The sequence below is a fragment of the Lepeophtheirus salmonis genome, chromosome 13 (assembly GCF_016086655.4).
Source record: "Lepeophtheirus salmonis chromosome 13, UVic_Lsal_1.4, whole genome shotgun sequence".
Taxonomy (NCBI): domain Eukaryota; kingdom Metazoa; phylum Arthropoda; class Copepoda; order Siphonostomatoida; family Caligidae; genus Lepeophtheirus; species Lepeophtheirus salmonis.
In genome coordinates this window covers 34,244,144-34,269,558 of record NC_052143.2, presented here as the reverse complement: position 1 = coordinate 34,269,558, position 25,415 = coordinate 34,244,144, and the positions used below count along the sequence as shown (strand labels likewise).

The 25,415-nt window shown below is 32.5% G+C and overlaps 1 protein-coding gene across 1 annotated transcript; it reads right to left on the bottom strand.

The window, feature by feature from the left end:
* Window positions 1-13,068: 13,068 nt before the first annotated feature.
* Window positions 13,069-16,766, bottom strand: LOC121128229 (uncharacterized). The gene is made up of 3 exons (XM_040723802.2): window positions 16,645-16,766; window positions 13,842-14,791; window positions 13,069-13,326 (listed from the first exon to the last, which is right to left on the bottom strand). Exons 1-3 carry the CDS (start codon window positions 16,675-16,677, stop codon window positions 13,149-13,151), a joined length of 1,161 nt encoding a protein of 386 aa, XP_040579736.1. The 5' UTR covers window positions 16,678-16,766; the 3' UTR covers window positions 13,069-13,148.
* Window positions 16,767-25,415: the final 8,649 nt, after the last annotated feature.

Sequence of the window (25,415 nt, the reverse complement as noted above, 5' to 3'; positions counted from 1 at the left end):
GGTGTCGAACTCCCTTATATGAGCCAGCTTGAAAAAAAAATTGAATCCTGAACACAGACAAGAGTTAACTTTTTTTAATTTAAATTTATTTACAACTAATTATGATTTATATTTTTTTTTCATAGTCGTTATTTATAAAAAGTAAAATATTAAAGAAGTAAATCATTCTGTTATTTGCTTAAGAAATTCTTTTATACATAATTCGGAATCGGAATCGTTCATAAAGATGGTATCGGAAATCGGAATTGGAATTGGTTGAAAATTTGACTATCTTTAGTTAAAATTGATATTCCCGATAAAATTATAAATCAAAATGTCTTATTTGGTGTACTATAAAATGTATTAACTAGTTGTTTTCTGTTGGAAAATGATGGAATTCTGCCAAAAAAAAAAATTCACCCACTCACAAAATTTCACTATGTACTGAATTTAAACTAGACTCGAAATAGGTAATAAAATTACTAAAATAAACAAACACGGAAACGATTCTAACCGAAGAATTTCTAATCACGTCTCCCTTAGTAATTATCATTAGACATAATGGACTATTCATACTAGAAAAGACTCATGGATTGACGAAAAACCATGAGACAAAAGCATAGTTCCATCTTTATTACAAACAAAAACAAACATTTAGTGCATTTTATAGTAATAAATATTGCATATTTTGATTTAAAATATGCAAAGGAAATATCAATTTCAACCAAAAATATCAAAATTGTGGACTTGTAAATTTAATTTATTTATATATTAAGGGAAAATAGTTAATGGCAAAATTACGGGGCCCCATTTTCCCCCCAACTTACTATTAAACTATTTTCACACTAATAATAATTGATGATTGTACACACTTTTGTTCCAGGTATTTAGGAAAACAACTGTTGATAGTTTTTTTTACATAAGCATAGTTTGTTAACGAAAAATTGTGAAAGAATAATGGAACGCAAAGCTCAATGGATAAATTTTTTCATGAACTCAATCTACTTGGTTCACGCTCCAGTCGTTCCTAGAGAACGAATATAGAATATTATACTTTATGTATATGGATTTCACACAAGATTCCTAGGCTAGATGGAGTAAATGTAATATTCTAACATTTACTTATTCTTAATCAGTACAACACTATCTCAACAAAAATTATTATAAACTTTTTTTGTTGAGATATGGCGTAAAATAAAACGAATTTATTGGAATACTGGTGATGTAGCCAGCATAGCACAGAGTTATTAGGTTGAATCGACGAGCAGACAAGCTTTGCTTTATTTGTAACCGTTATAGGCATTGATATAAATCGTGCGTATTTTGGGTTCAAGTTAAAAATAAAATAAATATGTATATAATCCTGCAGACGCCTCTAAAATCCTTATCTCACAAAAAGTTCTTAAGATAATTATTTATGTTTTGTGGAAACATTTTGAAAACATATTCATTAGTATAATTCTGAAGTACATTCATATTTTTAATAGTCATAATAATTTGAATTTCTTCACTCTTCAGGTCAAGGGCACCAAATGACAGTGTATTTTGTAATTGTTTCAATATTAGCACATATGATGCATTTTTACAATATGATAAGTACATTCATACATGGAACTTATACATCCGTTTCAATTAATGAATTAGTAGCACTTATTAGTTGTTATGGAACATAAAGTGAGGGTACGATTCCAAACAAAAATCCAAATGTCATTTTAATAAAAATTCCCCATTCCGATTTTTTAATATTTTATATAATAGTTTAAAAATTCCAGATAATAAATTTGGAAATTTTGGAAAATAATGTCAAAAACGTACATCTGTTCACAAAAAATTCAAAAAAAAGTATTTAATAATAAATGTTATGTAAAAAAAAAAAGAATTATTCAAATATAAAATTTTTTAGAGAAAAATTTGAAAAATACATTGTTATTCAAAGAAAATATAATTGTTTCGAAAAAAAAAATCTGAAAAATTAAATTAAAATTTAAAATTAAAAAAAAATCATAAATTCCAGTAATAAATTAGAAACGAAATGGCACATTAAACATTATTTTCCTGATTCCGATTCCAGAAAAAAAAAAAAAAAAAACCGATTCTGACTAATCATCCCATCACTAAAAACATTTTGAATCTGAATAAATAGCAAGTTTAACTTTGAAAACTAGGAGAGCTACATTGTCTTCAATTTAGCCTCCGTCAACTGTGATACAGGTCTTGATACGCCGCTGCGTATCTGCCTTATAGTAAAAATGTAATTTGAGCTCATGAACTTGCTTGAGAGCTTCAAGATTCGGTAACCTTGTCCAGCAGGCTATTACCTCGACATGCGGCTAGACATGAAAAGTCGAGTGGTTTGGCATCTTGCGAGTATGATGGCCACATTTTTTTCGGCCAGAATGGTATGTTGGTCTACAAAAAGGCCTGGATAATCTTTTTACTCTGTGTGCTGGAGTACCATCTTATGAAAGCTCTTCTCGATTTCAATAACATCATTATGGCCACATTGTCGTGGTAAATATTCTGCTTTCTTGCCTAAGTCAAGTTTTGGATCCCTACTGGTGTGTGTTCCGCCCGTAGTAAAGCATCAATTTCGATTCTTTTCTCTGTTTGGTAGGCAATTTTTCAATTGATTGTGTTACTTTTCTTATAGGGGGGCTGCTCAATATACACAGTTTGTCAGCTGATTAATTCCTTTCATGTGTTGGAATTAATGAGCGTGGAATGTTGTGAGCTGTAGGGAGGAATAATTAATTCTTTTCCTATGTTTTCTTATTTAACTATTTTATAAATGTCCAAATTTCAACTACGTATCCTGTAAAATAATGTTTTCTACTACCTATATTGTTGTATATCAAAAAGGTCCCAGTTTTTTTTCATCCTAAAGCCCCGTCTATAATAAATACATATTTGTTTGTACATTGCACAGGTAGGATGTAGGTTATATTGTATATTAAATATATATCTGGAAGTTTTTTGTTTGGATAGAATCAGTTTCCCATCCATTTATTGTTCTTCATAATTAATTTAATCAAAATTATTTATAGATAAGAAGATTAACATCAAACTCTTTGCATTACAGATCTGCAAAAAGAGTGGTTGTTTTTTCCCTTAATTGATAATGAGAAGCAGGACGTATGCATTGACATAAGTGTGCTAAGGCCAGTCTATTTGTATACAAACAAAAAAGTCACATTGTTTGTTTTTTATCTCTTGTCTACTTTTGACATCAAGATTATGCAATCAAATGATTTATGTACAAACTACCGAGCACAATGGTAACTAATCCCCAAAACATCAGCAAATCCTTTGTATTTATTGGTCAGCTGTGGATACAGTATGTCCAAAAATTGATGGTGGTTTAAAAAAAAAAAAAAAAAAATCATGAAATAACCTAAACAAGTGATTTATTTTTTGCAAAAAACTTTATCTACTTTCATCACAGAAAAGGATACATTTCCAGTCATCTGCAGTGTTTCCGTTCACGACAGAATTGAAGCCAGGCCTTCATTTGGTTTTCTGAAAGTTTGGGGTGCAGACGATGTTTGTATGGCAAAGTATCCAAAGAGTGCCTCAGGTAGTTGTGGACAGATGACTTGATTATTGGATAGACTTTTGAAGTCAATCTTGCTGCAAGTTTGCTTGTGGATTGCCTCTTTTTAGCAAAAGATTTTGAAATCACCAGTTTGGGAACTTTGCTAATTTTTTACTTCCTTCCTCGACCCTTCTGATTTGCAAGTGTTTGTCCATCCTTCTTTTTCTTACACCAATTCTCAATGGTCCTGAGAGGAATTCGTAACCATTGAATAACGTTTTTCTGGCTTGATACACCCTCTATCATACCAACAACCTTGGCCCTAGTCTCCAAAGAGTGATATCTCACCAATTTCAGATATTTGAATTTCAACTAACATCCTGTGGCGTTTTCTGAGCCCTTTTATACTGATGTATGATACAATCATCGAAAATTATTGGATCAGAAAAATTCAATATTGCCTAATGATTCTATCAGCCAAATTTCCTTCTATTCCGACCAAAAATATTTTTAATACCACCATCAATTTTTGGACATACTGTACTTCTTATTTCTCAGTCTGGGGTATTATAATTAAAATTAAGTATACGAATTCGAAAAGGAAGAACAGTTAATGCGTGCGCTTTTCTTCTATTTTGTTCAATATTTAATAAGTTGTGGTTCTATTAACATCTCCCTCCGAAAGAAGAATTCCTGCTTATCTTTAGTGTAAATTATTTTAAAATTCATAATAAAATTTATATAAAAATTTATGTATAATTGTAATATTTCCCCTGTACCAATGTTATTTTAAATGTAAAAGGTTCTCCTCTTTATAGAACTAATTCATTTTAGATCTTCCAAAATCATAAAACAGGGAGCTGATATTAACAAAGGTCTTAATTCAGAAAGACCACGTACCTCGTTCCCGCCTTCTCCTTTCGCTCTTACAAAAAAAAAAAAAACATCTTTAGATTTACTAAAAAGGATTAGACAATAAAATAAAGCTCTTCCTTATGATGTCAGCATTGTTGATATGGGTAATCTTACAGGTCTAAAAGGTTCCGAAACATGTTTAATTCATAGACATCTTGTCAAAAAAGGTAATATCGAAAAAAAAAAGAATAACCAGATGTCCATACACAAAAACTGAAATAGAACAATTTGACTCTGAAAATAGCATTATGCTTAAAGTAAATGACTTCACATATGAAGACATGTACAAAGTTTGTACGCAAGTTTTTGGGATTTTTTGCTACCCCTTCCTCATTTGGTACACATTTATTTAATCTAATCCCTTTATAAAATACCTACAATATACGGGGCCAATCATTATTATTTACTCATTTTAACACACAAAGTATTGAAGACCATGGCAGGCTCCCGAGTTAATAAGGATACCCGTTTATTAATTGAAACCCAAAGAAAAATGTTTTAGTCAATGTATCCACCCTCAGACTTGATGGTGAGTTCCAGGAGGGGGTGAAAGGTGCTACATACTCTTTGGATGTACTCCGTGCTCATGGAGGTCCAGACCTTATTAACGGAGATCTTGAGGGCACTGATGCTATTGTGGCGTTTCCTGCAGGCCTTCGACTCCACGTGCGTCTAGATGGTATAGTTTAGAGGATGAGGTCTAGTCTCTGCGGTGGCCAGAAACCCTTTGACCAGAAGTGCATGTTGGACTCTTAGGTTTTCTTTGCAGTGTGGGAAGGTGGCCCATCTTGTTGGAACACACAGGGAGAATTGCCAGAGATGGATTTGATCCATGGGATAACTTTGGTGTCAACAAATTTTGATGTGGTCATCAACCTTCAGCTTGTATCCTAAAGAGAACCACTCTGGATTCATGGCCTTCCTATTGGATACAACCTGGCCTGACATCATCACTGAATCAGGGTGCTTGATGGTGGAAACATATCGGTGCTCCTCTACTACATGCCCAAATGTCACTACTCGATCATTCTGCCTGTTAAAGACAGGGTGAACCGTAAAGGTCTTCTCATCAGAAAAGATCATAATGAGTCTTAAGGTTTTCTTGAAATGGTTCAGGATCTTTTTTGTACGCTCCACAAGGACTTTTCCCTACAGTTCTGTCAACAGAGGCCGCGGAATACGGTACAGATAATTTCCTCCAACCTTTTTTTAGAGCCCTGGACACCGGTGATGTGGACTTTTTCATCTTTCTGGCCATATCAGCAATTGAAGAATTCAGTTTTTTTTTGAAGGCAGACTTCAGGCGGTTGACGGACACGGAGTGTTTCCTACCTGCTCCTGGAGAGTAATTGAGGTCCTCCTTCACCTTCTACCGCTTTATAAATTGTCTTCCTCAAGGCCCTAGTCTGCTCCCCGATGGCTTTCTGGGGCAATCCCTCTCAGAGGAGTGCTGCGATCTCAATCCCCTTCTCCTACTGGGTGCTCATGGTGGCGACTAGGAAAATGTTTTTGTGAGCTATCGATAGATAATTAATTATGTTTTTTACAACATTGCTCAGCAAAACATTATACAAAAATGAGTATTAACCTCCCAAATTAGCATAGTAAATGAGTCAATTATAACGATTGACCAAGTAAATGGTCTTCAAAATCCCTAAATTGCATTCACCCTTTCTACATAGCCCCTATAATAAATTCAAAACTACATTAATAATTCTTTGTAGCCCTGAAGTGAAAATATTAGCCGTCTGAGCAGTTATATTACGCCGCTTTATAACTGGTCCTATGTGTCCTTAAGACTGTCAGTCCTAATAATTTTTCTTAAAATATCGACGGTTTATTATGAGATATGTATTCAGAACATTCCACATTAAGGGTGTCCCGTTATTGTATTTTTCTGAGCTATGCAAACACAATTGACATCAAAATTTGTGAAATTTTACACAAATTACGAAAATAGTAAAGGAATTAAATTTGTTCATCAGTTGGATGGCTCTACTGCTCTTCAAAGTTTTGTAATAGTTTACGTCCTCACATATTTAAACTGTATGCCTAAAATAATATAAAAATTAATTTCCAGAGTTATTTATGATTAAAACAAAAAGGGGTAGAGCGTAAATCTGTACCCATGGGGATTTTTTAGTGTTACCTTAACCTTGAAACTTGACCTTGACCTCTCAAAATGGAATGACCTCCTACTGTGACCATATAATCTTAGTACCAAGTTTGATCAAAATCGATACTTAACTTTTATTATTGTATTAAATAATTATCTGCTATTGCTTCTGCAGTTTTGGCTGACTTTGGCTCCGTTTCTGTCGAACATTCAACTCTGGTCATTGATAAAAACAAGATTCGCAAAGCTGTATGTAAAGCTTGCGTAGAAGCTTCAAAAGCTTTTGAAGGAGTTGTCATTAAAAGTATTTACTTTGGTGGAGGAAAAGACATAACTCATATAAATAAGGTAATGGGGGACCGTCAGCATCACAAAGAAGTTATATAAGATCACATCTCAGTTTCATAAGAACCTGGATCATCTTATTTTGGACATAAAATCCCAAGGAGTATTACCAGGGTGCCCATTTTAGTTCTATCACAAATTTATTAGAGGGACAAGGTTGGAATTAAAATGACATAATTTCTGTTGGGCATGACGGAACTGCAGCTAACACTGGTTGAAAAGGTGGCGTGATTCAATATTTAGAGAAACCGTTACAAAAGTTCATTTGTTTTTTTCATGCCAATGAGTTACACCTTTCTCATTTATCTTTGAGTTTAGATGGTCACTTTGGGTACTACAGAATATTATGGACCAATTGGAAAACGATTCGCTGGTTGTGAAAATGAAACTATCGTTCCTTTTTCTGCTGTGACTAGTAATTTACCTAACTTGCCAAATTTGCTTTTTTTGTACAACCATAAAACTTACTTGTCAGTATGTTGTATGAATTACTGTTATAAAGAGGAGAATCTTCTACATTTAAAAAGGCATTAGTTAATTCATTTATAGTATAGCCAATTCGATTTGCGCCCAGCACAGCAGCAAGACAAGAAAAACTGTACTGTGCACTAGTCGAGAGCCTCCAAGAACGGCCGCTACCTCACTTACAAGACTCATGAAGTTCTGCTGGTCAACCAGACTAAGTTCCAAGCCTCTACAATGATACTGGAAATTGTGGCATCCGACGGTAAGTATTGGTTCCCGAAAAGCCTGAAAATTGGGGTACAAGGGCGTTCTCAATGAGGTGGTCTTGCCCAAGGTGAAGTCCAACTACCCAGAAGGAAACTAAGTGTTCCAGTAGGACTTTGCCTGTGACATAATGACAGGAATACGCGGAAATGGGACGAGGAGAATTTTTCCGATTTGCCCCCCCCCTCCTCACCCAACATAAGTCCTTTCGACTATGGTATCTGGGGTTATGTCAAAAGTAGGACCTGTGCCGCCCCCCATCCCAGCGTCGACGTGCTAAAGACCCTCTCCTGTCCCACTCCCACAAAATAGGTATCACAAGCGTTGGTCTTTGCTTTATCAACCCTTTACATCATATTTTAAAAAAGTAAAAAAAATATATAAACTCTGATTTCGTGAATGTTTTGTACGTACTACATGAACGGAACCCTAAAATCTCATTTTTAGCGTTCAACGGTTACAGTTGAAAAAACAGTTATTTTCTGTTCAGTGTTCCGCTCATTGAACGCATGTTCCATGGAACACTGTTCAATTTTGCGTTCTGTTCACTGGCCTGACATTAATCTTCCTACTCTAATAAAATATGTACAAAGTGCATATTACTTATGTTAAATTCATAAAAAGTACATAGGAATCATTGCCCCTGAATTTTGCAGAATTTATAAAGTAATTAGTATTGTATCGATACCATAATTATCAACTTATAGGGTTAAAGAGGTCTTCAATATGTGACAAATAGCATAGAAAAATATCTAATTTATAGATTATCAAAAATATATATTTAAAAAATATGCATTTCCAAGAATTTTTATGCCATCTTCTGGTGATGCCATATTTTTGTTATAAAATATAGTTCGTGTGTGTCCTTTATGAGTGTCCACATTGTTGGGCATTGGAAGCTGAAACTTTACATGGGATACTCTTTTGAACCTGGTCAGGCAAATACAGGGATGCCGATTTTTGGGAGGGGGGTTTGGTACTTTTGACTTTTTGAAGCTGCAGGTGACTAGATAGGGGTTGAGTAATAAATCAAATGTAAATGTCGCTTCAAAAACAACTATACCAATATGTACGTTTTCTAAATTTATTCAAAATCAAAAAAGTTTTGGGCAAAAAAACAGTAATCGGAAAAGAATTGTACTTTTGTTTTCTTTTCATGTTAAAAAAAAAAAAGATTTTTTTTCTCGAATATTGAATTTGTATAATAAAACTATATTTTTAGACAATGGTTTGGAGAAGTGTTTTCATATAAATGAAATAAAAACTAACGTTTAACGGAAATATCTGTCATTTTTATAATAATTTTTCAATTTTTTTTTTCAATTTCTTCATTAACAATCAATTTTTAAAAAGAAATGCAAAACAACATTTTGGACATAAAAGTTGAAACTCCAACAGTTCAATATTATTTTCAATTTACGGAACATTTTATTTAATAAATTTTGCAATATTTACAAAAATGAACTTGCTATCGAGGGTTATTTTTTTCGACAACATTATTCTATAATATTTTTTTTCAAAATCTACAGCTGTTAACAAAGAATAAAACGTTTTTGGATAAAAATTTCAAAATCCTCAGCTGTTTAAAATTTCGAAAAATTAAATTTCCAATATAAATTTTTTTAAATAATAATAAATATGAAGTGGAATCACAAGTTAAACATTATTTTACCGATGCTGATCCTGATTCCAGAAAAAACACACGATTCTACGATTCCCATTATTTTTTTAAATTTTAAATTCCTAAAATTTTGAAAATCAAACCGCTCTAACGTAGACCTAGGAAATAATGGATAGACAATAAGTTCATTACAAGAAAAGAAAAAAAAAACTATTTTCTTCCTTGTAGTACACAGTGTAGAAGGAAAATAAATATAAATATCTTTGTTTTCTCTTTTACATATTATGTACCACATGATTTGAATATGTGTAATGTACATTGTCACACATCAAACATTTCTTATCTTCTAGCACCACGACTTTTGTGAGGAGGTACGCTGTACAATACTTTCCCACACAAGCCGATAGATTGACATCGACGTCGTTGAGGATAAACATGGAAATTACTGTCATTAAGGAAGTATCTACAAACAAACATACTACTAGCTACCTATGTATGTATGAGGAAAAGAAAGTTTTATTTCCCCCTTCTTTCTTATACCTACATATTATGTAAATAAAATAAAAAGAACTTTACCTTTATGCTACTTTATATCACCGGGTGATCCATTGAAATATGAACAATTATATATTATAATTATATAATATGAAAAATATACTTTCAGTATATGGATTTCACAAAAAGATTCATTTAGATGGATGAAATGTAAAAAAATAATGGTGACTTAAATTTAATCAGTGCAACTCCATCCAACCAATTCAAGGAACATTAAAAAAATAAAAATACATTAATTTATCAATCATAATTAGTTGTTAATCAAATTTAATTACGCTCCGTATTGAGGAGTCAAGTAATTTCTGGTTGGCTCATATTAGGACTTTGACGGCCCTCCTTTGTTAAACAGTTAAAGTCACCCTCGTCGCCCTTGGCCTCTGATCTAATTTCAACTTCTTCACCCCTAAAAAAAAGACTTGCGACAATAATGGCTATTTTTATTATTGTACTGGTTCGATCCAGACATGAGATCAAATGTTATAAACTATCTCTAATTCCTAGCTGAGGTACATATGCTTTCCCTAGGAATTGAAATATATATAAATCAATGCTCGAGCCATTACTTGTGTCCTTTTTAATGGACTCGGGAGGGATACTGATGACGTCAACTTTACTCAAAAAATACTGACCCGACTTTCGTTTTGTTATAACCAATATTATTCAATGAAAATACGAAAAAGAAATATATTTACTTAACGGTTTCAATGTAAACAGCTCAATCCAACTCTTACCGTTACGGACTTTTTGAAAGACTCATGATACAATTCCAATGTATGGGCCACTAAAAATGTGATCCATTTCTAAATTTTTAATTTCAAGTATATTTCCTGTACAAAGCTATTTTATTAATTTGTAACGGTAATTTTCCCCCCAAAAATGAGCTCAAATAAGTCAAATTATCCATATTAATAATTATGCAGTAGAATCGGCATTATTTAGCCGATGCCGATAACTGATACTCCAAAAAAGGCCGATTCTTGCCGATTCTGATGCATCGGTAGACCCTTATTTATGCCTAACGTCTGAGATATCAATTTGGACCGAAATATGTCTCCAAATCAGTCTTGAAAATATCACTAAAGACCAAACCGAATAAAAAATTCCGTCTTGCACCGAGTCTCAACACTAGTAATTAAATAAAAAATTAACACATTACAAAGTGCAGTAATAAATAGTAATAAAGTAACGCGTTACTAGCTGAAGTTTTTTTATTAGTAATAAAGTAACGCCTAACTTCCGAAAATAGTAAATTAATTATAATAACTAAGGAGAGGTTGTCTTCTAAATCTTTACGAAATCTATAAGCCATTTATGATCTAAGAAATAACATTGTACAAAGTACAGAGGTATGTTACAAAAAATTTCAAATTAAATATTTTCCTTTTAAACCTGTTTTACCTATAGATTATGTTACAAAGTCATTTTGATACCATAATCATGACTCTAGCTTCATTATTAAGAAAGTTATGAGCAATTTACCATATGAATTTCATCTTTTTTCCCCATCTCTTTATGTTATAGACTACACCAAAACCATTGATATAATATGATATTTGAATAAAACTACACAAATTTTTGAAACCTCCAGAGAATGGAAGGAAATTTTCAGCAATTACAGAGTATATATAGTATTGTGCAAAATATGTTACTTTTTAAATAACTACAATAGAAAGGAACATATTATAAAAATAAGACAAAGTACTTTCATATTACGCAGTAAATAATATGGAAGGTGCTAATATTTGATTAAAATTTATGTACTAAGACTCAACAAGTTTGTAAAAACTTTACAAAATACTAGATAAATAAATGTTTTAACGCCCATTATACCTTTTATTATTAATTTTGAAGACTATTCTGAAATTACTTATCTTTCTGCGAATATTGCAATTTAATAAAGTCAACTATTGAAGACAAAATTTTAATTGAGTGAAGGAATAAGAATTTATCTACATTAAATATAAATGACGTCAAATTGATTCCCCCTATATAATCAATGAAAATTCACCATTTCTATGGAAATTCCTGTAACACACTTCTAGACTTCTGCGCACGCCTTCTCTAAGTTTTTTTCGCTCCGTAAATTGGCATTTTTTAACTTACCTAAACATTCTAGTCATATTAATGAAATATTGCAGGCCATGTACATGTAACATCGAGTGTGCCATGATATTAAAAAAAGAAAAGGAAGGATATTTAGTGTAGAGTTGTTAAATTTACGAGAACTTTATTCGCATTTACGTCAACTCATATTCCATTTAGAGTATAGAGTTGTATAAAAGTGAGTTAAGGACTCATTACTTTTTCTCAAGTTGTTAAAGAGGGACGTTCACGTAAATCCAGACCATCTTGAACTACATCCTACACATTCAGAAAATCTTTTATCTCGGATAGTTTCAATTTGAAAGCGAGAGGTTGAGCCTTAGCTGTAAGTTAATTATGCAAATTTAATTTTTTGTGAATAATTGTGGATTTTTGAATATTTTTTTTCCAAAAACAATTAATATTGGAAATTAAATTTATCAATTTAAAAAAAAAAAAAAAAAATTTTTGGATTAAAAAAAAAAAAAAAATTTTTGGATTTAAAAAAAACCAAAAACCAAGCATCCACCCAAAAAATATATATATAATCCTGCCGACGCCCCTGAACTCTGCCCATTGTCTGAGTCTGGAACCAAATATCTGTCCAAATCGACCTTGAAAAATATCTTAATATCGAAGCGAAAAAAACCCCGGTCAAAAATAATAATTACAAGATAAAGTAACGCACTACAAATTGAAATAATGTTAGGTGTTAGTAACAAAGTAACGCGTTACTTTATGAAAATAGTTAACAATGAATAAAACGAAAAGACTACAAAATGAATGATTATGTTGTTATAAAAATATTAATTTATTCAAAAACTAATATAGAGAATATATATATATATATATGTATTATTAAAAAGAACCTAAGAAATACTCTACTGACAACATATATAATCTGATGGGGGAACGATTTCAATACCAAATAGTAACCTCATAATATAGATAATGTAATATACATTCATAATAATTCACCAATGTTTCAAATAGTTGTTCCTTTTGGCACATTGCAAAAGTTGGAGGAGTATAAAATATAATTTCATACTTTGTGTAAGAGGTTGGGGGAGAATTAAAAAAAAAAAAAAAATAATACAGAAAATATATGGAAGCTGAGTAAACGACGACAGCTCAACTATTCCTACATAAATACAAATTTTATGTAATAGATAGTACGCTTTTAAACCCGAAAAATGAATTGATAATAATTATTATTATAATTATATAAATTAATAATATAAAACCCTAGTGTTTGATAATTGGCAAAGGCCTATTTAGGCCACAGTGGTTGGAAGTGGTGATGTAGAAGGATGAGTGATTTCCTTGGGTGGATTGCAGACAAACATTTTGCAGGTGTCCAAAGTGAAGTCGGTGTTTGTGGCGGATTTTTTAAAGATAGCTAATCGGTCCTTTCCAAGGAGCAAATGCTTGGGTGCTAACCATTCTACAAGGCTGAAAGATAAAAAAGAGGATTTTAATTAGTAATCATTCATTACTGGATTTTCAAAAAATGTGGTATGTGCATTGTAAAAAAAAAAAATCGTGAGAACGAAAAAACACTAAACCATTTACTTCCCCTTAAAGGCCCGGATTTCCGACTTGTTTTGCATCTATCTATTTTAAATGGTTTTCTCTTTCAACATAGTATTTATTAAGTATAGGTGAAAGTAGAATTGGAATTTTTTTGCCTTCAGGTATTAAGAATTTAAAAAAAAAAAAGATGGAAGGCAGAAATAAAGAAGAAGAAGAAGAAAAAAAAAAAAGTGTTTCCCCCCTTCCTTCTTCCTTTTCATATTTTAATTGATTCATAGAAAAAATATAATCTTGGCTTGACCATATTTGAAATCTAGGAGTAGTGTGTGTGTATTGTGTAATTTTGTACATACTAAAGATTTCGTAATGATTGACAAATAATCATAATTATAGAATATATATTGACAAAGGACTAAGAGTGAATGAATCCTTACCTAAAGAACAGCTGCTTGCTTGGAATATTTTGTGCCCTTGTTCCTAATTCGCAAACAACACGATCCATGCATTGCTCCGAGTCTAGCGCATCAATGTACTTCCGTAAAAGATTGTCAACCTCATCCTGCAACTCAGCGAATGAGCCGAACTTTTCATCCAATTCAGAGTTGCGTGCAGTAAAGGATCGGCCAGTGTTGATGCCAAGGAGTCCAATGAGAGGAATGGCAGCGAGCAGAAGAACAAGAGGAACGATAAGGAAGAGAAGAGGACTGAAATCCTCATTTTTCTTGGCAGGGCGGTATGCCGGCTTTTCAGTAATGGGGTGTGCAGCAACAGGGTAGTAATAATAGTAAAGATTACCTGTACTCACGGCTGGAGCAGCAGCGGCTTCATAAGAGGAGCCACCGGAAGATGGTGCAGCAACGTAGGATGAGGATGCAGCTGCTGGAGCTGCATAAGAAGAAGAGGATGAACCCGCTGATGAGGCTGCATATGAAGAAGAAGATGAGGCTGAATCAACTGCAGGTGCAGAATATGATGAGGAACTTGAAGGAGCAGCATATGAAGATCCAGATGAGCTTGGAGCAGCATATGAAGATCCGGATGAGCTAGGAGCAGCATATGAAGATGAAGCTGCCGGTGCAGCATAGGAAGACGATCCACTTGATGTAGGTGCAGAGTATCCTGATGATGACCCTGAAGAAGATCCTCCAGAATAGGATGGTGATGGAGCAGAGTATCCTGAGCCTGTATTTGTGGACACGGAAGAAGAGGATCCTACCGTGTAAAAGGAGGATGAGGGTGCAGAGTTTGAGCTGACAGCGCTGTAGGAAGAGGATACAGGGACATTGTATGAATTACTTCCAGCAGGGATGGAGTGGTCAGCTGAGGCACCACTCAGGACGAGGGCTAGGCAACTCAGTCCCAGAGTTACTATCAAGTTATAATTCTGGAAATAGAGAATGGGGAAAATAGGTATTAAGTAATCATGGATGATGTGTCAAAATGAAAACAATCTTGAACAAAAATCAATCCAAAAGTACTTATTTTCATATATACATGTATATTTGAGTCAATGTATCGGCTATATAATACAATTTCTGGGGATACTCAGGAAGTTTAGCTATAGTGTACGACCCTTATTTGATTTTGAAGACTTTTATTGAGCCCAATAAGGCCCCATTCAGTCAGAGTATATATCAATTGATCATTATTTATTGTGGATATTAATTTTGTTTGCTTTCAATGGAGGTTAATTAACAATGCTGCTAATAAAAATGAACGATAATTATTCGTCCAAGAATACAAAAGTAATCCAGAATTCATTCTAGTTTGCATTTGTGCCGGCAGTCCACATGTTATATATCAAAATATACTTTTGGAAGTAAAAATGTTGTTTGAATAGATTTTTAGAGATATAGAGAGAGAAGGAAGAAAAAAAAAAGAGAAATTTATTCAGGAAGAGAAGAAGTAATATCAAGAAGAAGCAGAGAGGAGGATCGAAGTATCAAAATGAATAGGTTTAGGCCACATACCTATGCCTATATACGTGTATAAATAATATACTTTAATGCTTGTAAAATGATACATAAATGCACAAACACAAGTTATTTGATCAATTACAATAAAAGTAGTCGCCATTTTAAAAATAATGGGGAACATAATATTATTATTATAATGAGCATTCCAAAAAAACACTTTCTTTTAAGAACATAAATTATAATAACCAATGGTGGCTTGCTTCCCTTCTGCTTCTCCTACGAATTTGTGCGCAAATCCTCATTATTAATGTTCAATATATGGCCCATCAACACAAAGGAAACCGGGAAGGATTTGTTTCAAAATGGAGAGTGGATTATATATTTTGTATTCTTCCACGAATCATCGCTCATGTATATCAACAAGGATGACTCCTATTAACCCTTTGGGTGTGCTGAAAATAACGCTTAAAGTTGCCAAAATAGATTGTCACAGTAAAATAAATAAAAAAGATAAATTGATATATTCCTGATTTGAATAACCGTTTTAAACTATAGTTAAATTTCTTACGCATCTTAAAACATCCCAGAAATTTCAATTTAAAGCATTGATATATAAAAGAGCCCATATCGGGGCTAATATAAGTCTATTAAAGCAGATAATGGTTTTAAACTATAGTTCAAGCTCTTGAGTATCTAGAGTCATCCCAGAAATTTGAATAATAACCCTGTAATTGACTCAAATTTGGCTATAAAATTTTGGGTAGTATATGTATATATGAAGTAAAAAAATCGTTTAGGATTTTCTTCACTTAATTACTTTTGTTCAAGATGTTTATATGTTGACTCATTACATATCTCAACAATATAGATAAACTACACTATAATCAACGTGCACACCATTTTATTAGTAAAAGGGGAATAGAAGAATAAATATTTATCTACTCATGAATGTAAATTATTCAAAGTGCATTTTACTTTCTAAAACCTATTCATATTTCCATACAATATGCAACCTCCCCAGAAGAAGAACAACAAAAGGTGAAAGTAGATAATATAATATTGGGTATTATGGGAAAAGGGTCATTGCAAAAAAAAAAAAAAAAAAAAAAAAAAAAAGGTGAAATGGGTAAAGAGAAAACTCAAAAGTTAGTCTCGTCATCTTTTCACTTTTTCCCTTCTTTTCCACCAATATTTTTTCTTCTATGTAATAAATAGATCATTTCTAGAAATATATATGTATATAAATCGGGGAAAAAAATATCCCTTCAACATATTAATTAAACTATATAAACTCCCCTCAAGGACCAACGTCAACCCTTACCTTATTGTTGCTGTTGTACATCTTGAGCATCATCACGTGACTAATGTATTGTAATAATGTATGTGTTTTTGTAGAAACTTTGTAACTAAGAAATGATGTCTTCCAGGATGGACGATGGTTTAAACACTATTCACTGAGGAAATAACACAGATTTAGTAAAGAAGTTTTTTTTTAATGAAAAAAACAAAAATATCCTCGCTTCTTCCCGAATAATAATATTATTATATATATATATACCGTCTATTTAACTATATATAAAGAAAGAAAAGATTTAAAAATACGCGCGCGAAAAAAATATTTATTATTATAGTAAACTGGAGAAATCGGGCGAGTAATGGTCCTTGAAAGTAATAATAATAATAAAAAACATTTAAAAGAAAGTATGTACTATATATACCAAATTATTTTTATTATTAATAATAGCTAAGTAGTACTATATATATGTATACTCAAGTTAGACCCACATGGGTACAAAAAAAAACAAAAAAACATCATTGTCTTATGATGGAACAAGAGTTTCATTAAAATAATTAATAGATGATATCCTTGAATTATACATAATTTGTGGATCAAAGTATACTTATTAATAGGCTTGTATTGGTCCTAAATAGGGGACTTAAAATCGTTTCGTCTTGTCCCTGTTATCGGCCACTGAAAAACGTCTCACATTTTAGAGCATCATTTTCACAAATATTATACTGTGTGGGGAAGAAAATCGTGAAAATTATGATGCATGATAACCCTTCCCAAGTTTTTCAAAAAGTACAGAGAGTCTAGCCGCAATCATGTCTTTATTACGGGCCTGAACACCTTACACGTGTTTTTGAAGAAGTCATGGTATTGACCCATTTCTTCTCTACAGAAGGCTTCAAGTTTTCAACACCTGATGCCTCAGATGATGTAGTCCCAGGGGCCACAGTCTGGGCTGGAGGGTGGCCACATTAATGAAGGCAAGCTTCTTCAGTTAAGGAGAAGTTTGTCTCTTTTCACTAATATTATATGAAGTAAAAATCTGAGTTTACCATTTGAATTCGTTTAGTGTAACTTTAAGTATCTTTAAAGTATGTTTAATTTGCTGCCATTATTCATAATTTAAAGCTAATCAAATTCTAAATTAGGGTCATTAAAATAATAAAAGATTGATTTATAACTACGTCACTTGTGGGTAGTAGTGTGTTGTGACAATCTTGGGACAACGACGCAATACAATCAAGGAGAAGAAAAAAAATCTTTTTCCAAAATCAGACAAGGTTTTATTAAGTCTTTGAACACTAGGTATGGGACAATCAATCGGAATTGGATAATTATGTGCTTTTTTTCCACATTGGGAAAATAAGATTTATGTTTCGATTAATTCCTATATATTATATATAAAAAAACTGTCAAGATACAGAAAAATACCATGTGCATTTACGACTTTATTTTTATAATTTTATAAAATATCATAATAGAATAATTTATGAAATATATGAGATATGAAAATGCTCAAAAATTGAGCAGAAACAAATTGGACATAAACAGAACGAGAAATGGGTTCTAAGCTCATGCCGTCGGTGCAGCAATTGTTATTTTAGTGCAATCAGTTTTGTAACTGTAATGCATGTATGGAACGTTTCAAAACGTGTGTGATCATTATACTATACCAGCTTAGCCATTGGACTCGTTTGGATAATGTAGCGTCTGTCACTACAAACAGTGATTGTTTTAGGTAAGTAAAAAAGACGTAATATCTAAAATAATGCAAAGATCGTTAGCATTACTTCAAATAATTCTGTAATCGGATGTAGAATTGAAACAAGGTAAGATTAATCGAAATACAAGGTTATACCTTGTGCACGACTGATGTTTGACTTAATCCGTGCTTTTTAATATTGACGTCATACTGTTTGAGTGGTTGCCTGTTATAGCAAAAACTGTCTGTCTTGTGTTACATCAAACTGAAATTTCAAGAGAAATGTCCTTTATACCGGGCCGTGCAGAATTATTTACCGATTTTTGTTCAGAACATATCGCGGACAATAATGACATTTCGAATGACTTGAGAAACAATTATTCATACATTTTTAGAATAATAAAATAGTTTGTGATCAAATTTAATCAATGTAGCCACTATTTGACTCAATGACACTGGTCAGGCGACGTCTGAAGCTGCCACAGACTTGCTGGATATAATCGGCGCCCATGGAGGCCCAGGCCTTGTTGACAGCAGCCTTGAAGTCCTTTTTGTTCTTGTGTCGTTTTTTGCAGGCCTTGGTCTCTACGTATGCCTAGATAGAGAAGTCTAGTGGGTTCATATCTGGGCTCTAAGGGGGCCACTAGTCCTTGGGACAAAAGTTCATGTTGTCCTTGAGCCACTCCTGAGCTTTCTTGGAAGCGTGGGCGGGTGTTCCATCTTGTTGAAAAACCCAAGGAGAGTTGCCGACTACGGATTTGATCCACGGAAGGACCTTGGCTTCATGGCCTTATGGTTGGAGGGCACGAGACCAACATCATCCCCGAAGCAGGGTGCTTTGTTGTTGCCACATAGCAGTGATTATCTTGCACATCTCCAAAGCTCACAACACGGTCATTTTGCCTGTTGAAAACAGGATCGACCGTAAAAGTTTTCTCATCTGAAAAAATGATGATGCGTCCAGATGAGCTTTTGATATCATTCAAGATTTTCTGGCACGCTCAAGTCTGACTTCTCGCTGACGTTCAGTTAGTAGAGGGCGTTCAGGACGCCTCAGGGACTTTCCTCCAGCCCTTTTCAATGCCCTTGAAACAGTTGATCTCGACGTTCCCATCTTTCTGGCCATATCGGCAGTGGACCTGTTGGGAGTCCTCTTGAACACTACCTTTACTTGCCTTGTTGAGACAGTGGGCTTATCCCCTCCCCCCAGCCTCCAGGGGCTTGGAAACGTTGTAAACTGTCTTCAACGAGGCCCCAACCTGTTCCTTAATGTTGTTATGAGGCACTCCCGCTCGGAGGAGGGCTGCAATTTCGATCCTCTTTGTTTCCTGATTGGACATGGTCGCACATGTGGAAGTTTTTACGCTCTTACAGGAAGGATTTTTGTTTATTTTAGCAGTAACAATACGAAACAATCAGATTGGTTGCCACCAAACCTCTTAAAAAGTATATTTACATCATCGGTAAATAATTTTGCACGGCCCGGTAGAACAAAGTAAGAATGAAAATTCCCATTTAAAACTTCATTAATTTTTTGAGCTAATCCCTTCTCACCATTCTAAATAAATAAAAAAATTCAGACGCTCATATCAGTGTATGTAAATTTACCTTAATGACACTTTTATTTGATACTTTTAGTAGAAAAAGTATCTAAAAGCATCTAAATACCGATATTAATTTTTGTAACTGCTACAAAAATATTATTGTCGTGACAATACTAATCCAAATGTATTTTTGTTATTTATTTAATATCTTATAGAGCCCTTGACGATGCATTCCGGAGTGCAAGGATTTCAAGTGGCTCTCTTTGGGAGGCACTGAGTTTGAGAATTAAGAAGAAAAATATAAGTAAATTATTTATAGATTTATATTAATAATAAATATGGAAGCAAATTTATATATTATTTGAGTATTACCATTCATATATATCAGTTATGATGTCATAGACAAAGTCATTGAATCGCATGCATACAAACCTTCCGATTAGGAATAATTCAATTACCTTCATATATCAAAAAACTATCTTATTTTTTGAGCATCCCTTTATATTTGAATATCCGACCATTCGGGAATTTTTACAAGAATTGGCGCCGTATTGGCCGTATTTGTTTTTTTGAAATCGTGCCATTACAGACCGTAAAAAGGTATATCACCATCCAGTCTCGTAGTCACTGTTTTGGTTAATAAGGCGGTCTGCTTCTCAACTTTTTTCGAATTTCGATCTCTGCTTGTTCGGAAAAGTTGGTAAGGAAATAACCTAGCCAATTTTTTTTATTCTTTTGACGTCATTTTTAGGTCGCCCATCTCGATTAAAGATTGAAAGGAGACACAAGTTTTATATTTCATCAATTAAGATTAAAATGCGGGATCAATCATTATTTTGTATTAAATAGTAAACATTATTCTAACCTATTAAAAACAATTATTAAGTTTCTTTGTAAAGCTACCCTACGGACCAAAGAGGCAAAATAATATAAGATCGATTAAAAAAAAAAAAAATTAGATCTTTCCAGAATGAAATATAAAACAAATAATATGCGCGTTATACGCGGATGATCACATTTTCAAACTTTTTTCTCTTTTTTGTTCCATAAGATAATTTCAGTAAAAAAATTTTGAACACTTTATATAGGTTAAAAAAATGTGTATCAAAATTATTTAATGTAAAAGAACTAAAAATCTCTTTTAGTATCTATATTTACTATGCTACCTTTTGTCAAAATTTGATTGAGATGTGAAATCTAAAGATGACCTCGTTCGACAATGCAATTTTGCATAGGTCATTTTCATACCATACGTTAACTTTTCTGCACTATTCCTAATCGAAATTCGAAAAAAAGTGGTAGATATCTATGATGCCATTATTTATCAAAGATTGTTCTATGGGACAGCTCTTGCGTCTGTTTCGGACGAGACAGGAACCTTCCTATATATTACATACATTAATTGTCTTGAACTCCTACGTCTGTGTTTAGTGTAATCATAACTATATATTATGAATATTTATGATATTTAAATACATTTATTGCATAATTCACAGGCGTAGTACTTTCATTTTCAATCAACCGAGGAGAAAATACAATGTACATACGCTTGTAGGTAAAAAAAAAAAGTAATAAGTTATGGACACATGTGTCTAAGGAAAATTTGTTTTTTTCGTCATTATAGCCAACCAAACAACTCTACTAATTATATATCAAGGGTAGTTTGTAATTTTCTCTACCCTTTCTGTGTTACTGTCATATCTAGAAGCATAAGTCGAGGAACAATATATGGTTCCCAAAAAGTCCTTATATATGTCCCCAGGATTCGGAAGGCCAAGTTTCCGCAGCAAGCTATGGTTCTTGGGGTTGTTAGTAACGTTAACATGTGTCTGGGTTTGAAGGTCAACACCAAGGATTGCATCAGTTTTCTGCACACCAAAGTCTTCCCCTGGAGTCGCAACATCATGAAAGACCGGCCTTGGATAAGGCAGCAAGACGGAGCACCCCGTAACAACAGCAAAAAATACTTTATTTTCTTGATTCTGCGAATAGGTTGTACGTTTCGGCGAGTTGTGGTAACCTAATTGAACCCTTTAGTATATTTTGTCGTGGGAAATGTTGAACAGGGTTTCAATGAAGATCCACACACAGCCCCAAGATCCCTATGAGCTGCGATAAGGAGGATGTTCCCGACTTTACCCAGTGGGACCGTCAAGAACATTGCTTTGTTTCCAGGGACGTTGTGAATGTGTGACACGAGCTAACGGGAATTTTATTGATTGAATGTCACGTTTATGTTAAAATGTTTATTTTTGTAAAATAAAATGATAGAATTAGTTAAGAAATAGAGTCACAGCACTGTTTTTCTTTTTATTACTCGGCTTGCGAACGTTTAGATATATCCCTTTTTATATCATAAAAAGACTGACTGGTCAGTTACAATTTTTTTTTTTTTTTTTGAGGGGCTGATCATGTTTTTACGAACATGAATTTGATTGTTTTATATAAATGGTTAATAATGTTATCATGTTGATGTGTTGACTCCATCCCACAATTTGTTATGGCAACAGCTGTGGCATAGCTAATAGTGCGTAAAGTTTGCCTGGCAGGTTCCTTTACATCCTTCTTTGACACAGGGCAATATTGCCCTTGATAAATGTCCCCAAATGTTATGATCTTTTGTAAGCATAGTTGTGAAATCCAAAAGTTAAAGAAAATCGAATAAAAAAATATTAAAAAAAAAAATCCCAGATTAAACTTTATGGAAAATAATTAAATATTTAAAAAAAAAAAAATTAAATTTTAAATATAAAATTTTTCGGAGAAAAATTTAAAAAATCCTAAATATTCTAAGAAAATAATACATTTTTCAATATATTCAAATATTAAATGTTTTGCAAAATTAAAATCCAATATTAAATTTTCTTAGAAAAACAAAAATTCCCTAAATGGGGGGACATCCCCTTTAGCCCATCCCCTGCAGACGCTCCTGCACTCCTTACTGAACTCAGAGTATAATTGAGGATCAACATCGGAGTAATTCCTATCTATATATGGAATGGAGTAGGTTTGGTATTTATTTCCTTCTCCTCACTGGTGATTGCAGCTGATCTAATAAAACGTCATGATAGCTAAGCTGCTTTCTTCCACATTTCATTTTCCATAGTGTCAGGATCACGTTCACATTTTATATTCTACATTGTCTAGATACATTGTGTATATTTCCTTCTGTAAAAGCGGTTGTGAATCGAACTTACGCACATTGAGACTTTTATTCTTGAAAAGAGGACATCAAAGTAGTCTGGTTGTTTTTAGAGAACCGGCTCTTTCGGTTCCCATATAACTCTTCAGTTTTTTGCTTAAATAAATATATTAAAATTATAAAGTCGTCCAAACAGGGGCTTCCGCATAGGGGGGCCTGGACGGTCAGTAACCCCCCAAATATCCATATTTCCCAAAAAAATAACTCTTCAAAAAAAAAAAAAAAAAAAGTTCTACAAAATTTAATTTTTCTCATTTTTCCCTAAAAAATTTAATATGCACACAGTACAATAATTCAGAGATATATTTTGATCAATTATAGCCAATGGATATACAAAAAAAAATACCATAAGTTAAGATATCAATAATATTAACTATTGCTTGAGCCTCTACCTGATTTATTATAGTTTTGTACACCGATACGACCTTTTAAATTTGTTATTCCCGTTGGTAATTCTTCTTTGTGCTGATGAATTTTTTGTTACTTTAAGTGAAATTTTGGGTATCTCCAAATGATTAGTCTGAATATTTTCTTGATAGAAATAAACATTTGTTCCAGAATATAAATGTAATTCATACTTAATTTTTTAATTTTGATTTTGTACTAAGGGACAACAACTACTATAAAAAAATATAATAGTTGTATGTCCGCTGATAAAAAGCATTGGAATTATTTTTCAAAAACGTAGACAGATACACACTTTAGTTATAAAATAAAAGTTACTCAGAGTTCTGACTTACGTACCTAAGGCTATGGTTAATTCTGGTGTGACAAGACTCCTGGGATCTGGAAGGCAAGTCTGTTTTTTTGCTAATAAGTTGTTTTTTTCTCAATGTACAAGATTCCCTGTGTCTCAATGTTTTTTTAAGGTATGGGGTGTACTTTGGAAAATGCACCAAAAAAAATAAAAATAAAAAACGAATTACTGTACTAACAGGAAAAGGGGGAATGCATATTGAATACGAATTAAAAAATGGAATTAGAAGGACGTATAGCGAGTATGTTTTAGTACGTATTAATAAAAATATATTAAACAGGTACGTCCTACTATATATATATACATTTTAGCTTATATTTAGGTCTCTAGAAAAATTGTTCCCACTCATAAAACACAAACTAAATTTTTTATAAAATAATATTAATAAATAACATGATCTATGACATAAAAGCACGCCTGTTAACTTAAGATAAACAATATTACTAATTTTCATGTATGAACTATGATGATTTATCGCCCACAAAATATTTTGGAGAGTACATAATTAACTTATGGAATTATAATTTTGATAATAACATATCATATTTTATTTGCAGATACGTGCAATTTGCAAAATTCTTCATTGCTACATTTTTGTCTTTGCCGGGTAAAATGAAATTAAACCTTCAACAGATTCATTTCCCTAAGAGTAATTTTTGTTTAGAAGTTCCTCTCATTTGAAAAATTCCTTCATTTACGTTCCATTTTTTTATTTTTTGGTTCTAAATTATGCTTAATCAAGATATGCCATGATTACATTTAAAAAAGAAAAAAAGTTTTTTATATACATACCGTGCGTGGAGGATCCTTTAAAGTTGTAGTCACAAAAAAATTACTTGCAAATATATGTGCCGCCTCCAGACCCATCTGATTATATTTTAGATCTGATTAAAGATTTTTAGAAAAATATCAAATAATTAAAACAAACAAATAAAAAAACACAACTTTTCACAGATAATTAAAAATCCACTGTTGTTCACAAAATTTAAATTTAAGATATACACTTTTTGAAAAAAAAAAATTAAAATGTTAAATTTATTCGAAAAAAAATGCAAAAAAACACAATTTTTGACAAAAAAATTAAATTTTTTTTTTAAATCCAAATGTTGTTCACAAAAAATTAATTTTTTTTTGAAAAACATTTCAAATATTAAATTTTTTGGAGAAAAATTTCCAAAATCTACAGCTATTCACAAAAAATCAATTAAAAAAAAAATTTCAAATATTAATTTTTTTAGTAAAAAGTATTAATGCCTTATTTTTTTTTTTTTTAGGGGGGGGGGGTGGAGGCTGCAAGCCATCCAGCTCACCCCTTGCGGACAAACCAGTACATACATATATTTAGGTAAATAGTGCTATTAATGAAAATATTTAGATCCTTTATCAGAAGTTATACAAATAGAATTGAACCTCTGCAAAAAAAAAAAAAATGAATCAACAAAAATATTAATAGTAAATGCAAAAAAAAAAAATATATATATATTCCAATTTCTCGATTTTTATTTAATAGAAGGAAATTAATGACTAAGTGCTTTGCGGTACACAATAAAAGAAATGAGGAAAGGTATGTTTATGTACCATTCATTAAAGTAATGG